This window comes from Strongylocentrotus purpuratus, unplaced genomic scaffold (assembly GCF_000002235.5).
Source record: "Strongylocentrotus purpuratus isolate Spur 01 unplaced genomic scaffold, Spur_5.0 spur5_scaffold_14, whole genome shotgun sequence".
In the NCBI taxonomy this organism is placed as follows: Eukaryota; Metazoa; Echinodermata; class Echinoidea; order Camarodonta; family Strongylocentrotidae; genus Strongylocentrotus; species Strongylocentrotus purpuratus.
Window position 1 is genome coordinate 15,294,218 of NW_022145599.1, and position 14,533 is coordinate 15,308,750.

The 14,533-nt window shown below is 40.9% G+C and overlaps 1 protein-coding gene across 1 annotated transcript; it reads right to left on the bottom strand.

The window, feature by feature from the left end:
• Nucleotides 1-7,966: 7,966 nt before the first annotated feature.
• Nucleotides 7,967-13,613, bottom strand: LOC100891247 (octopamine receptor-like). The gene is made up of 3 exons (XM_030985099.1): nt 13,299-13,613; nt 11,938-12,646; nt 7,967-8,217 (listed from the first exon to the last, which is right to left on the bottom strand). The coding sequence occupies exons 1-3, from the start codon at nt 13,611-13,613 to the stop codon at nt 7,967-7,969; spliced, it is 1,275 nt and encodes a 424-aa protein (XP_030840959.1).
• Between the last annotated feature and the right edge of the window lie 920 nt (nt 13,614-14,533).

The following is a 14,533-nucleotide window of genomic DNA, read 5'->3' on the forward strand; positions in this document are numbered from 1 at the left end:
GGCTTGGCCCCTTGACCCCGCTGGGGCTTTGCCCCTAGACCCATACGCCAATTAATGCTACGCTCTACTTGATCGTAAATACTTTAGCCTCTACCACCCACTTTGAAAAACGTGTAAGAGTAGGGTGATGCGGATTTTTTTTTTTCTTCTGCCCCCCCCCCCCCCCAAAAAAACAGTTTTGCTCATTACGCCACTGCTGGTCACCGTTACGTACCAATATTTTGCTCGTATAATTTCAAATTTGGGCCCACCCCCCCCCCCCCTAAGAAATCCTGGATCCGCGCCCGGGTTCTCCCTCCTCCTTCCTCTTCATTTCTTTCCTTACGTTTGTTTCCCTTCCCTCTCTTCCCTCAAACAGATTTCCCTTTTGGTCCCATATTTCTTCGACAGGAGATGCACCCTCGACGAACACTATGAACAGAGTGAGGATTTGAACTTCGCGCGCTTGGCTTTATAACCGCTAAAACTCAAAAATTATATAAATTGTGTACGTACACCTTACGAGCAACTTACGAACGCCTTACGAACGCCAGGAGTTGTTCGTACGAAGACCATACGAATCTTCGCTCGTAAGGCGTTCTTACGAACGCCGTATGGGCCCTCTATGACCAACTTGAGGCATTCTTACGGTCATCGTAATAATTTGAAGCTTCTAGAATTGTCCCTCGACCCTACGAAACATACGAAGATCTTGCGTGGTTCTGACGATGTAATTACGGCGTTCGTACGGCCGCATTACGAAGCGAGGGTTTCTTACGATGTTAAAAAAAATCTTGGACAAGACCATCGACCAATCTGCGATCTTACGAACGGTCTACGAAAGGTCTACGAACGCTCGTTTTGTACGGCCTTCTTAAGAAGATCTTACGAAATGGCCTGAAAATCGTTCGTACGGCGTTCGTAGCAGCCCGTAAGGGTATTTGTGACCGAGGCTTATGAGCACCTAACGAACGCCTTATGCCTTGGTCACAAATACCCTTACGGGCTGTTATGAACGCCGTACGAACGATTTTCAGACCATTTCGTAAGATCTTCTTAAGAAGGCCGTACGAAACCAGCGTTCGTAGACCGTTCGTAGACCGTTCGTAAGATCACAAATTGGTCGATGGTCTGGTCCAAGATTTTTTTTAGCATCGTACGAAACCCTCTCTTCGTAAGGCGGCCGTAATGACGCCGTAATTACATCGTAAGAACCACGCAAGATCTTCGTACATTTCGTAGGGTCGAGGGACAATTCTAGAAGCTTCAAATTATTATGATGAACGTAAGAACGCCTCAAGTTGTTCATAGAGGGCTCTTATGGCGTTCGTAAGAACTCCTTACGAGCGGAGATTCTTATGGTCTTCGTACGAACGACTCCTGGCGTTCGTAAGGCGTTCGTAAGGTGCTCGTAAGGTGTACATGTACATGTACGTAAACAATTTATGCTAATTTTGATTTTTTAGCGGTTATAAAGCCAAGCGCGTGAAGTTCAAATCCTCACTATGTTCATAATCATAATTTAATGGAAATTATTGTGAGAGGATGGGAAAGCATTGAGAAGACATGAGCCCCTGAACGCTGGCGTACTGATTTTATTGTTATTTCTTATTCGATACCATGCAGTGATTTACAAATGTTACTGAAAAGATATGATTTCCGGTATTTTTTCTCAATTTTTTTTGTAAGTCATACATTTTAATGCGTTTGTTGGAAAACTAGAAATTCCCAAATTTACAGTCGGGCGAAAAATATGCTTATTTAAAACCTTCATGTCAGGGCCTGCAGAACAGCTGGGCTCGGGGGCTCGAGCCCCCTCACTTTTTGAAAAAGTATGTTACAGAGAAAAAGAAAGAAAGAGAGAAAAAATAAGTGACCTGCCAATGTCACAAATAAGGTATCAAAATATGCTGATCTGACCGTAATTAAATGCCTAATTAAAACCCAAGAGCTTACAGGGGGTCCGCCCTAGGACCCCACTAAGGGCCCTAAGGCGGTCCCCTGGATGCTCATCTGACCGTAGTTAAATATCTAAAAACCTCTGAGCTTCCGGGGGCTCAGCCCCTCGACCCCACGCGAATTTACGTGTAAGAGTGGTGGTGATGCAGATTTTTCTTCTGCTCCCCCCTTCCAAACGTTTTTGCTCATTACGCCATTGCCCCTGGAAGGTGAGCCCCTGAAATGTTTGCCCCCCCCCCCCCACCCCCAATCCTAAACTGCTTCCGGTGCGCCTGTTCATAGTGTCGTCGAGGGTGCCCCCCTGTCGAAGAAATATGGGACCAAAGGGGAAATCCGTTAGAGGAAAGAGAGGAAAGGGAAACAAACGTAATGAAAGAGATGAGGAGGAAGGAGAAAGAGGAGGAGAGCAGCAACAATAATATCAAGCCATCGAAAGCGACCGGGAGGAGGCGATGGAAGATGAACACGATGACGACGAGGAGGGAGAACCATCAAGACGGCAGTTTGATAGCGATGAAGATGAGGCAACGGGGTAACTAAGAAAGGAGAAGTATGACTTTGATGCCACCACAGAGCAAAAACTTGTTGACTTTCTCGGTGAACATGGCTGCTTTTTTAATAAAGGAAGTAACAGATATGCTAACAGTAAACAATTATTTTCGGGAAACAATTATTTTCGGGAACTGGCAGGTAAAACAAAGAACCTTTTTTGGAAAGAAATGTTCATGGCTTACAGTACGCTCTTGTGATAACATTTCTTGCCAACCCTTATGGAATAATGATTACATTAAAATAGGTAATAGCTCAATATATAATATAAAATTGTGTCAAAAAGGAGTTCGCTTTGTCAATGATATTTTAGAGACAAATGGTGATTTTTTTTTCTCTCTGAAACATTTCCAAGAAAAGTATAATATTCAAATAAATTTTCTTTTTTATCGTGGATTATGCGATGCAATTAGACAAGGGTTTAACAATTGTACTATTTTTTAACATGGTGCCACAACCTCTTTTCCCAGATACAATGACATTTGTTATGAAATGTATTAAAGGATGTTTACATATCTATGCAACTTTTTTAAAGAGAAGAAAAGGACTATGTAAACGTGTATTTCGACCTGATTGATAAGAGTTGGGAAACATATTGTTCTATTGGATTTAATTTTACCATTGATGTGGGCTTACGATGGTTTCAGTTTGAAGTTTTGCAACGCATATTATATACGAAGGATCTACTGTTTAAAATGAATTTAGTCCCAAGAAAAGAATGTACGTTTTGTAATGAACAGATTAAAACAGTTATACATCTGCTATGTGATTGTACTAAACCAATTGTATTAATGTTATAAATGTAAATTACCTTGAATATATATTTGTTAATTTGTTTCAAATGAAAATCAATAAAATCCCTGTGGAGGGAAAAATATGGAGAACAAAAAACAGTAAGTTCAAGAATCACTTGATAGAGTTGCAGTTGTAGTCTTCTTGGCAATACTGCCATCGTGAAAAAAACTTTCAACACTCAAATTTTCGACCGTATACAGCAGCGCTTTTTTTGCAACCCGACCAAATATTTATAAAAATCGTAAGATGTTCTTACGAATGACTTGTGAATGCCGTGAGTTACACGTACGACCACCTTGCGAGATCAAAACTCGTAAGATGGCCGTAAGTCTGACGTAAGAAGAACTCAAGGCGTTCTTACGAAAAACGTACGAACTCTAGGGCCATTGTATAACCGAAAATCACTTCGTTTCTCAAGAAGGCCTTAAGTTCTTCTTGCGAATTAAACGGCGTTAGTACGAACTCCGTAAGAAGGACGTAAGAAACTATGTACCGTCTACGAATCTCTACGAATTCTGAAATTCGTAAAAACAGGGAGATTCGTACGAACGAATCGTTCGTACGAACATTTGTGACCGTAGCATTATACGAACGCCAGGAGTCGTTCGTACGAAGGTCATACGAATCTCCGTTCGTAAGGCATTCTAACGAACGCTGTAAGAGCCCTCTATGAACAACTAAAGGCGTTCTTACGATCATCGTAATAATTCTAGGATTCTAGAATTGTCTCTCGACCCTACTAAATGTACGAAAACCTTGCGTAGTTTTTACGATGTTATTGCGACGTTCGTACGGCCGCCTTACGAAGGGAGGGTTTCTAAATCCCCTTCGAGTTCACACAAGAAACTTCTGAACTGTGTTGTTTACTAATATATTCCATAAAATCAAACATGAAGCAGCGGATGGAATTCGGTTCTTCCAAAACGCGCCTGCTGCTCAAGATTGCTAACGCGAATGCAACTAGCTCGGCAATATTCCCACAACATTGACTTTAGACGAAGTGGGATTTTGCACATATACATTTTTGTTAACTCTGTTTGCAGAAGATAATATATCGTGTTGTTAATATTTTTTTAGAACACTCTTCCTGTTATTTTTAATACTTCTGGTGAAAAGTATTTAAAAAAAAAAAAACACACTAAAATCTTCGATAAGTATTCACTTTTATTCAAACATTTCCCCCCAAATAATGTAAAATTGAAGTTCATAAATATAAGTTTGTGTTGTAAGGTTTCAATGATAATGCATAACTGAGTAAACCGGTTTTTGGAGTCAACTGAAAGGGCGCCATCTGTGCATCAGCTACTTGTAGCTTCGAGGTAGGAGATAATTATTTAGATCTCAAAAATGTAAATTCATGTCAGTTGCTATTCTACTGGTAATAGTGGGGCAAGCAGACCGTCTGTTGTGATTTTTTTTTACCCTTCCATCCTCCCCAATATACTTGCTCATATCATTTACCATTTTACCTAGGTTTATAAACCCACCTAGCATCCATCCATGAATGAACCTGCATTCAATCAGCAGATGTATTACATTACCAACGCTCCTTCTCTCCCCTTTCCTTTTCTTCTCTGCAAATCGCTCTCTTTTTTATTTTTATTGTTGTATCTAAGTTGAGGGGTTCGGGCACGTCAAGCTACTTTGCTTATTTATGTAGCCCTCCTGCATCTAATGTATGTTAATTATGCATTCAATATATTTGTTTAATTTCGTTTATCATCTGTGTAAAAATCATATACACTTAAAATATTGTATCAAACCATATCATGTTCATGAAAATGTATGATGAAAGAAAAAAAAAGATGCAGAAACCAATAAATCAAATCAAATCAAATCAAATCATCCGATTCCAGAGTATACAAGTTGATCACTAGTACTTTTGAGCAGGGGCGGTTCTAGAGAGGGTGGGGTTTTAAACCGACCCCTAAGTTTTCACCCCGTCAATTTTGTCGATTACAAATGACAAATGATCGAGGCACATGTAAAACAATCAATGTTAGAACCTGATACCACCGTCCCCGCTCCCAAGAAAAAGGATAAATTCTTTAAAAACCACTCCTGCTTTTGAGAAGCCAACTTAAGACAATGCTAAAGACTGTTGCTTACAGAAATCATTTTCGGAATACGTAATATGTCTCTGTCATGTTTGCAAATTCACCAGGTGACGTATAACGTACAAGCCTGTTGAAAATACCTTGAGCTTACTATTTTTTCTAAAGACTTAGCGACAGCAGATAAATATCAGTACCATATCCATGCATTCCATGGGGAGTAGGCCTATACTCCAATCATTTCGCCACTTCATTGATACGCCATTGCCAATGACTGATGTGTCATCTATTTAATTTGACGGAATCGTATAAATAGACTTTGCATGAAAGGAGACTTTGAATGAATTCACTGAGACTCCGATAAATCTTGAAACAGGCGATACGACAGGAGGGCTCTGCATTTGGTAACTCAAATAGTTACAACCCCCCCCCCCCCCACCCCCGCCCCTTCGCGGTCTTTAAGGATTCTGCCCCACCTTCAGAGTTTGAACAAGAGAACGTAAGCTCAAGTTGTGCTTATGGCGACACCCTTTCTTCAATGTATGAGTTTATGCGACCATATACTTATGTTAAAAATTAAATTATGTGTGACGATCAGGCGCGTACGCAGGGGGTGTTTGGGGGGTTAACCCCCCCCCCCCTTGGTATTTGTATGTGTATAAACCCCCCTAAAAAAATATAATAAAACCTTTGGTTTTGGGGGTTTTTTTTTTGTTTTTAATAATTAAAAAAAAAAACATTCCCATGGCTGACCTAAAAAAGGTGACCTTACCCCCCCCCCCCCACGGAGCAAAATGTCAAATTTTCAAATTTCGAGACAAAAAAAAAGAAAAAAGGTGTCCCCCCCCCCCCCCCGCTTATTCAGCGGCTGGCTGAGTCGATGCGAAATTTTCGGCCCGATTTAAAATGTTAACCCCCCCCCCCCCCCTTGAAAAAATCCTGCGTACGCGCCTGGTGACGATGTATATACATCGAAATAATGAACATCAAACTCAAACACGTCCCTGCTAGATACATTTATATGGGTCATGAAAGCAACTGAGAGCAAGAACATCTGATTATTGGGTTTTGTTTCATTTATTTATAAGTTCAAATTCATTTATCTATTCATTTATTTATTTATTTATTTCATTTATTCTTTTATTGGCTTGTGATTTGATTTTTCCAAGCATTTTCACGTTTCGACCCTGGCTTGAATAAAAATATAAACAAATCTTCCAATTAGAAACCAGGATTATAGATCGAGTGATAGAAAAACAACATTGACCTTTAATGTCTGTATATTTCGCCAATTCCAAATTATGCATAGTACCTTGCTTTGTATGGGGCCAACACACAGATTCCGGAATTGAACTAATCGTAACCTAATATTGCTAAACAAAATTTAAAAATGAAGAAAGCGAATTGATACTTTGTGAAAGAGACAACATTAAGTGCTCTGTCATAAAGAGATAGCTTTAATGGTATACTGTAGTTTCGATCTCCAAATCAATTCTTGTTACAACTCAGTTTTAGATTTTAACACTCGGAGTGTGTCTTTTGCTTTGTCATCTCTTTTATTCAATGAAACCAAAAGCTCTTGTAATAATAATAATCATTTCCTGTAAATTGATAGTTCATTTCAGAAAACAAAAAATTGAATAATGTCATTATCTCAATTCTGAACAGTATAGGTTATAATCATGACTTATAGGTCAACTGTCTATCCGTAAAGTTTGATGATAATGATTGTGATTGATGATTGCTTTACCCGAATACTGTGTATGCTTTTTAGTAAGCAACCAGGGGGCCGACGGCTTTAAGTCCTCCCCGAGGAACTTGCAATGAAGAATAATCCCTTACCAAATGGCACGAGCGCACTGATTTGGATTCGAACCCGGGACCTCCCGAGACAACTTTTCTACCACTGAGCCATCGCGCCTTCTCACATATCTTGTTTAATTAATCCTGTATTGGATGGATCCCAGAGCTCTTAAGTAAAAAACGAGTTAAAATTTCTTTAGAAAACGTATCTTAGGTTAAAAATGATACATGTATTCTAATGTTGAGCACAGTGACCGTAAACTAGAAGAAAGAAGTAAAATTGATTGTTATATAATATAATTTGGGTGCAAGCAGAAATTTCATTGCAATAGATGGTGGATACATAGTATAGTATGAATTAATAAATCGAAGACTGGATCACTCTTACACTCTTCAGTGTAGAGTCATGTAATCATGTTATTTAGACGATTAAAACATAAACGAAGCTAGATTTATTCAACATTACATTTTTGTCATCCCGATCATAATTACGACCATTTCGACAACTGTCGATTCCTATTTATTCGTGATATGAGCTTTCAAACATTCAAATTTCACTCGGCGTCTCATGATAATAACGCATAAGATAAAACAGTTTTCTAATTATCGTGCATGGTGTATCTTTACTTCTCTTGTGATACAAATTAAATGTGAAGACTACGTTACCTATTGGCGTTTTTTCTCTCTTTTTAACAGACAATAAACACATTTATATATATATTTTCGGCGGCTTTCCACTCCATATTTGAACAAGCCTTTATCAAAATATCGTGCCCTTCGCCGAGTTTCCACGGCGAACATTTTATACTCTTTATGGAGAAAAAAAATCATGCTTCTCCGGAGTTGCATCTAATCAATGTATTCAATCCAGTCGACCAACGTCTGAACATGTCCCGGTAACGGGCTGCAATTCGTTTATTCATGAACGTGTAGATTAGAGGATCGAATAGGGAGTTGGAGTAACCTAGCCACACCGTGGCCACGCCCATCCAATGGGGGATGTTGATGGATAGGAGACAAGAGTTAACGATGCAGTACGGTGACCAACAAACCACGGTGGTTAGCACCAGTAGGGTTCCTGTAAAGTAAAAGAAAAAACAGACACTGTTTGAAAAAAGTGTTGGATGGAAATCCTATGAAACACATCAACAAGGAACAGAATCCAGACGGTATTACATTATTTCTTTATTTAATATAAAAACACTCAATATGGTGTGAGATTCTGGAAAATATGTTAACAAAAAATGAAAGAGAAGACAATACAGAGGTGTGAATTTTGGGGAGGGGTGTAGGCTGAGCTAATGATGACAATAATTATGTTTGTTCATCATGACATAAAATAACTTTGGGACATACGCTAAAGTTTTATGAAGTTGCAGAAACGATGAGCCGTTCTAAAACGACGAGGTGGAGGGGAAAGCAGGCGCGGATCCAGGGGGGAGGGCCGAGCGGGCCTTGGCCCCCCCCCCCCCCCCCCCGCAAAAAAAAAAAAAAAAAAGAGAAGAAAGGAAAAGAAGGGAAAGGGAAAGAGGAGAGAAAGGGAAAGAAAGAAGAGGAAGAAGAAAAGAAAGGGGGAAGAAGGAGATCGGAAGGGGGGGGGCGAAAGGGCCTTGCCTTCTAGGCTGTTGACCCCCCCCCCTCCCCAATCAAAAAAATAAGAGAAAGGAAGGAAAGGAAAAGAAAAAAGGAAAAGAGGAGATACTGGCGTACTGATAGGGGGGGGGGGGGGGCTTGGGGGAAATCAAATTAAAACGTGGTTTATTTCTAATTCCACAACGGTGGATTACAAATAATGCTGAAATAACATAATTTCCGAGATTTTTCCTCACTTTTTAGTAAATTATACTTTTGTATGTGTTTGTTGGAAAATGACAAATTCCTAAATTTACAGCCAGGCAAGAAATATGATTCTTGAGATTCCTACATGTCAGGGCCCGAGGTACGGGGGGATCGGGGAGCCTTGAGCTCCCCCTCCCCCCCCCCCCCCCACACTTTTTTGAAAAAAAGTATATTAAAGAGAAATAACATAGAATGAGAGCAAGAAAGAAAGAATAGTTAACTGCCAGTGTTAAAAAATAATGATGCATCAAAATATGCTCATCTGACCGTGATTAATTGCCTAAAACCTCTGATTTTTTGGGGCTCCACCCCCTGGACCCCACGCCAAATAGTGACCTGCCAGTGTCACAAAATAATAAGGTAAAAAAATTAAATGCTCATCTGAGCTTCCGTGGCCGGCTCCGCCGCCTCGACCCCACCAGGGGCCCTAAGGCGGGCCCCTGAATGCTTATCTGACCGTAATTTATTGCCTTAAGCCCCTGAGCTTGCGGGGTCGGACAAGGTATCAAAATGTGTTTATCTGACCGCAGGCGCGTAGCCAGGGGGGGGGGGGGGGCGGTCTCCCCAAATCGGAAGAGGACATAGGAGGAAAAAGGAGCAGACAAAGAAAATCTTTGAAATTCAGACAAGGATTAAGAATCGAGAACGGTACAACGAATCGTCTTCTTGCTCTCAATATCCTCTAAAACGTCAAAGGGTTCCACGCTTCGCGCGTGATTGAGGGGGAACTAAATTCCGACGAGGATTATTTTCGAGAACGGTACAACGAATCGTCTTCTTTCTCTAATGCTTTAATGAAAATTAAAAGCTTCCGCGTTTCGCGCGGGAGGGGGGAACCTGAATTCAGACGAGGATTAAGAGTCGAGAACTGTACAGCCAATCGTCTTCTTTCTCTCATAATCTTATGAAACTTAAAAGCTTCCGCGCCTTGCGCGGGAGGGGGGACCTGAATTCAGACGAAGATTAAGAGTCGAGAACGGTACAACGAATCGACTTCTTTCAGTAATAGTTTAATGAATTGTCAAAGCTTCCGCGCTTCGCGCAGGAGGGGGAGGGGGGACCTGAATTTAGACGAGGATTAAATGAAACGTCAAATGAAACGTCAAAGCTTCCGCGCTACGCGCAAGAAGGGGGAGGGGACCTGAATTCAGACGAGGATTAAGAATCGAGAACTGTACAACGAATCGTCTTCTTTCTCTAATGATTTAATGAAACGTAAAAGCTTCCGCGCTACGCGCAAGAAGGGGGAGGGGACCTGAATTCAGACGAGGATTAAGAATCGAGAACAGTACAACGAATCGTCTTCTTTCTCTAATGATTTAATGAAACGTAAAAGCTTCCGCGCTACGCGCAAAAAGGGGGAGGGGACCTGAATTCAGACGAGGATTAAGAATCGAGAACTGTACAACGAATCGTCTTCTTTCTCTAATGATTTAATGAAACGTAAAAGCTTCCACGCTTCGCGCGGAGGGGGGAACCTGAATTCCGACGAGGATTAAGAGTCGAGAACTGTACAGCCAATCGTCTTCTTTCTCTCATAATCTTGTGAAACTTAAAAGCTTTCGCGCTTCGCGCGGGAGGGGGGGGGGGACCTGAACTCAGACGAGGATTAAGAGTCGAAAACTGTACAACAAATCGTCTTCTTTCTCTCATGATCTTGTGAAACTTAAAAGCTCTCGCGCTTCGCGCGGGAGGGGGTGGGGGGGGGGGGACCTGAACTCAGAAGAGGATTAAGGGTCGAAAACTGTACAACAAATCGTTTTCTTACTCCAATGATTTAATGAAACGTAAAAGCTTCCGCGCTTCGCGCGAAAGGGGGGGGGGAAGCTAAATTCAGACGAGGATTAAAAGTCGAGAACGGTACAACGAATCGTCTTGTTTCTCTAATGATTTAATGAAACGTAAAAGCTTCCACACTTTGCGCGGGAGGGGGGGGGGAGAATCTAAATTCAGACGAGGATTATTTTCGAAAACGGTACAACGAATCGTCTTCTTTCTCTAATGATTTAAGGAAACTTAAAAGCTTCCGCGCTTTGCGCGGGAGGGGGGGGGAACCTGAATTCAGATGAGGATTAAGAGTCGAGAACTCTACAACGAATCGTCTTCTTTCTCTAATAATTTAAGGAAACTTAAAAGCTTCCGCGAATTTTAGACAAGGATTAAGAGTCGAGAACTGTACAACGAATCGTCTTCTTTCTCTAATGATTTAATGAAACGTAAAAGCTTCCGCGCTGCGCGCGGGAGGGGGGGAGAATCTAAATTCAGACGAGGATAATTTTCGAAAACGGTACAACGAATCGTCTTCTTTCTCTAATGATTTAATGAAACGTAAAAGCTTCCACGCTGCGCGCGGGAGGGGGGGGAGAATCTAAATTCAGACGAGGTTTATTTTCGAAAACTCTACAACGAATCGTCTTCTTTCTCTAATAATTTACTAAATCGTAAAAAATTTCGCGCTTCGCGCGGGAGGGGAAAAACTAAATTCAGACGAGAATTATTTTCGAGAACGGTACAACGAATCGTCTTCTTTCTCTAATGATTTAATAAAACGTCAAAGCTTCCGCGTTTCGCGGAGGAGGGGGAGGGGGGGGGGAACTCGCCCCTCCCTGCACCGACCCCCCCCCCCGCATTACGTCACTGTTGGTCACCATTACGTACCAATATTTGGCTCGCATAATTTCTAATTTGGCCCCCCCCCCCCTAAGGAATCCTGGATCCGCGCCTGGGGGAAAGGTAGGTTCGGCATTTTGCTAGTAGAAAGACTTTGCATCCTCTTAACACCAATAGGTATATGTACAATTTTTCCAAAGGGAACAATGATAATTTATACATTCTGTCATGTTAAAAATGGCATTTTATTTCGAACACTTGTGGTAAAACAGTACAATTAAATTGCGATTAGCGCAAGATTAAAACATTTCTACAAACTTTTAGAAATTCCGACACAGGCAGTACTTACCAGTCAGGGCAACTCTTCTGTCAATGTTGAGTTTCTTCTGCATGGTCCTATGATCTTTTTTCTTGATTCCTGTTATCACATTTCCCTGTTGAATAGTCTTATTTTCCTCGATTTCTCCTTCAGCATGTTCAGTGTCAGGTTCCTCGGTGTTTGAAGACTGGGAGAAGTCCATAGGCTCTGGGGTAAGATCCGATGGGGTAGGCCCTTCAATCGGCTGGTCAATGACCTCCATTTGCATGTCATTGTCAGCATGGGACACACGGTCGTGGTCGTGGTCGTCATCGTCGTTGTCTTCAACGGAACATACGTTGCTCACGACACTAGGTTTCGCGTCGGGGTAGGACTTAAGCAACCGTTGTTGACGCCACACTTTCAGGAACACACCAACATAGCAGAAAACCATCGTAGGTACGATGACTAGAAAGATGATGACGTTAAAGGTGGTGCCAGAGATGCAGTTTTCCTGAAACTCTGGAGGGCAGCTGTGGGAAATTGTTTTATACCCGATCGAAGAGACGCCTCTCAAGGCTCTCAATAAGGAGGGTAAGAAGAATCCAATGGCGGCGACCCAACAGAAGACGATAAAGACGATGGTTCTTGATTTGGAAGGAGGGAAGCGGGTCGACCAGACTACGGCCAAGTAGCGGTCCACGGAGATTGCCGAGACTGTGACAAAGTTCCCGAAGGCAAAAAGAACGTTGCCTTGAATCTGCACATAATGATAAATGAGATTGAATTAATGTTTCATATCCAGTAGAATATCAGCTTTTCGACAAAACATCGGGATTATTATTCATGTGATGATTAATCACCAAGTATAATGTATGTGAGTATCACACATGTCAATTATCCCGGGTAATTTGACATGCAACTCTGTGTAAAATCAACTTTCTGCCCAAATATTAATGATTTATTAGTGATTGCCGATTGCTAGCTGCAGCATTCAATACCCAAGTATGTAGCTTATGCAGCAACTATTTTAGGATTGCTCAATTTCTCAAGGGTTCATATTTAATGGAGTTTTAAACGATCGAGTTTTACTATTTTGTTTCCAGGAGGAGAGGAGTCATAATAGATTTGTGATTTGGTATGTGAAACAGTGGCGGATCCAGCGTTGAGAAAAAAAACCATGTAAAAACACGTGATTTTTACCTTTTTGGGGGGTTGGGCCCCCTCCCCTAAGAAATCCTGGACCCGCGCCTGATGTGAAATTCCAATTATGAGACTCAATAGATTAACCAAAACAATTGACATAATTCTTTTCATGAGAAGGATGAAGTTTCTTCAATATCCCAAATCGAAATACAGTAAAATCGTATGTGAGAATGGTGGCGAAGAATGCAAAATAGTAAAAGACTCACAAAACACACAGCTTTGTTGTGAAGGAGAAAATAGCCTTGGTCGAACACAGATACTACCAGGAATGATATGTTCATGATTGTAAAGCCAAGATCATTTATGATGAGGTTCAGGATGAGCCAGTTATGTAGGTTCCTTCTCATAACCTTGTCTCGAAGAATCGTCACCATCGCGATCAGATTGGCGACCAACGCTCCGAGGAAGATAACCACAATGGTGATACCTTCGATGACAGCCACCACTGACGTCGAATTGTGGTAGATCGTGACACCATCGCGTCGATAGTATGGCGTTGGTGAGGCACTCTGGCTCGACATCGTATCACTCATTTTGAGAAAGTGGTCTTTACAATGAAGGATAACAGCGACCGATTATGATTCAAATGATAAAAGATGATGATCAGCGAATCTGGACAGCTTGAAAACAGTCCGAGATTTATGAGAAAAAAAAAGGAGTCCGTTACTGGACATTAATTGAAACCAATCAATTCAATCGCATTTCTAATTTTCTCCCTTGACGTACAGGATATAGGCCGAGCAAAGAATAAACGTTTCGTTTTCATTGTAGCCTTTTAATGATAAACAATTCATTGCTTGATCGGTGTTAAAGGGATGCCTTAATGAAAATATCTAGTTAGAAATTGTCATGACCACTTAGCCAAAGCTGTATTCATTTCCTTTCTATTTATCCTTCCACAGGGTCCCTTTAATAATTATCAACATAATCATTTTCACAAAAGATCGATACAATTAATGCACTAATCCATGACTTGTCATTTAAATATTCAAACAATAAAATATTACAATGTAGTCTCGGCCGCACAGCGACATTTAGGATTTTAAACTTGACAAAATGAAATGTGTACACCAATTCTTTAACATAAAAACATAAAAACATTTGGTAAAATGTAACCATTTTTCCACAAAATTATTTTTCTTTACGAGTTTTTTTTAAAATATATATCTTTCCATATCATATTAAAGTAGATATACATTGATTTAAAAACTAACTTTATTTTAATTATTGCAAAGTTGAAACTTTGATTCGACAAGGTTATCACAATTCAATGCTTGGAAACATTCGAAGTTATGATTATTATAAATTACAAAACGCTTAAATACAGCCCCGGCATAGCACCTGAAGAGCTCTCCGAACGCTGCTGAGATTTGTGAGATCACAGTATGGACATGACTTGCACAAGCAGACGATGTCCCATGACATCTCACACATTTGCAGT

Bases quoted from the DNA above. Each gene is read 5' to 3' on its own strand.
- LOC100891247 (XM_030985099.1), bottom strand. From the start codon at position 13,613: ATGTCGAGCCAGAGTGCCTCACCAACGCCATACTATCGACGCGATGGT. The intron at 12,647-13,298 runs GTGAGTCTTTTA...CATTATGTGCAG, and splicing joins ACAACAAAGCTGTGTGTTTT to ATTCAAGGCAACGTTCTTTT. The intron at 8,218-11,937 runs GTAAGTACTGCC...TTTACTTTACAG, and splicing joins CAGAAGAGTTGCCCTGACTG to GAACCCTACTGGTGCTAACC.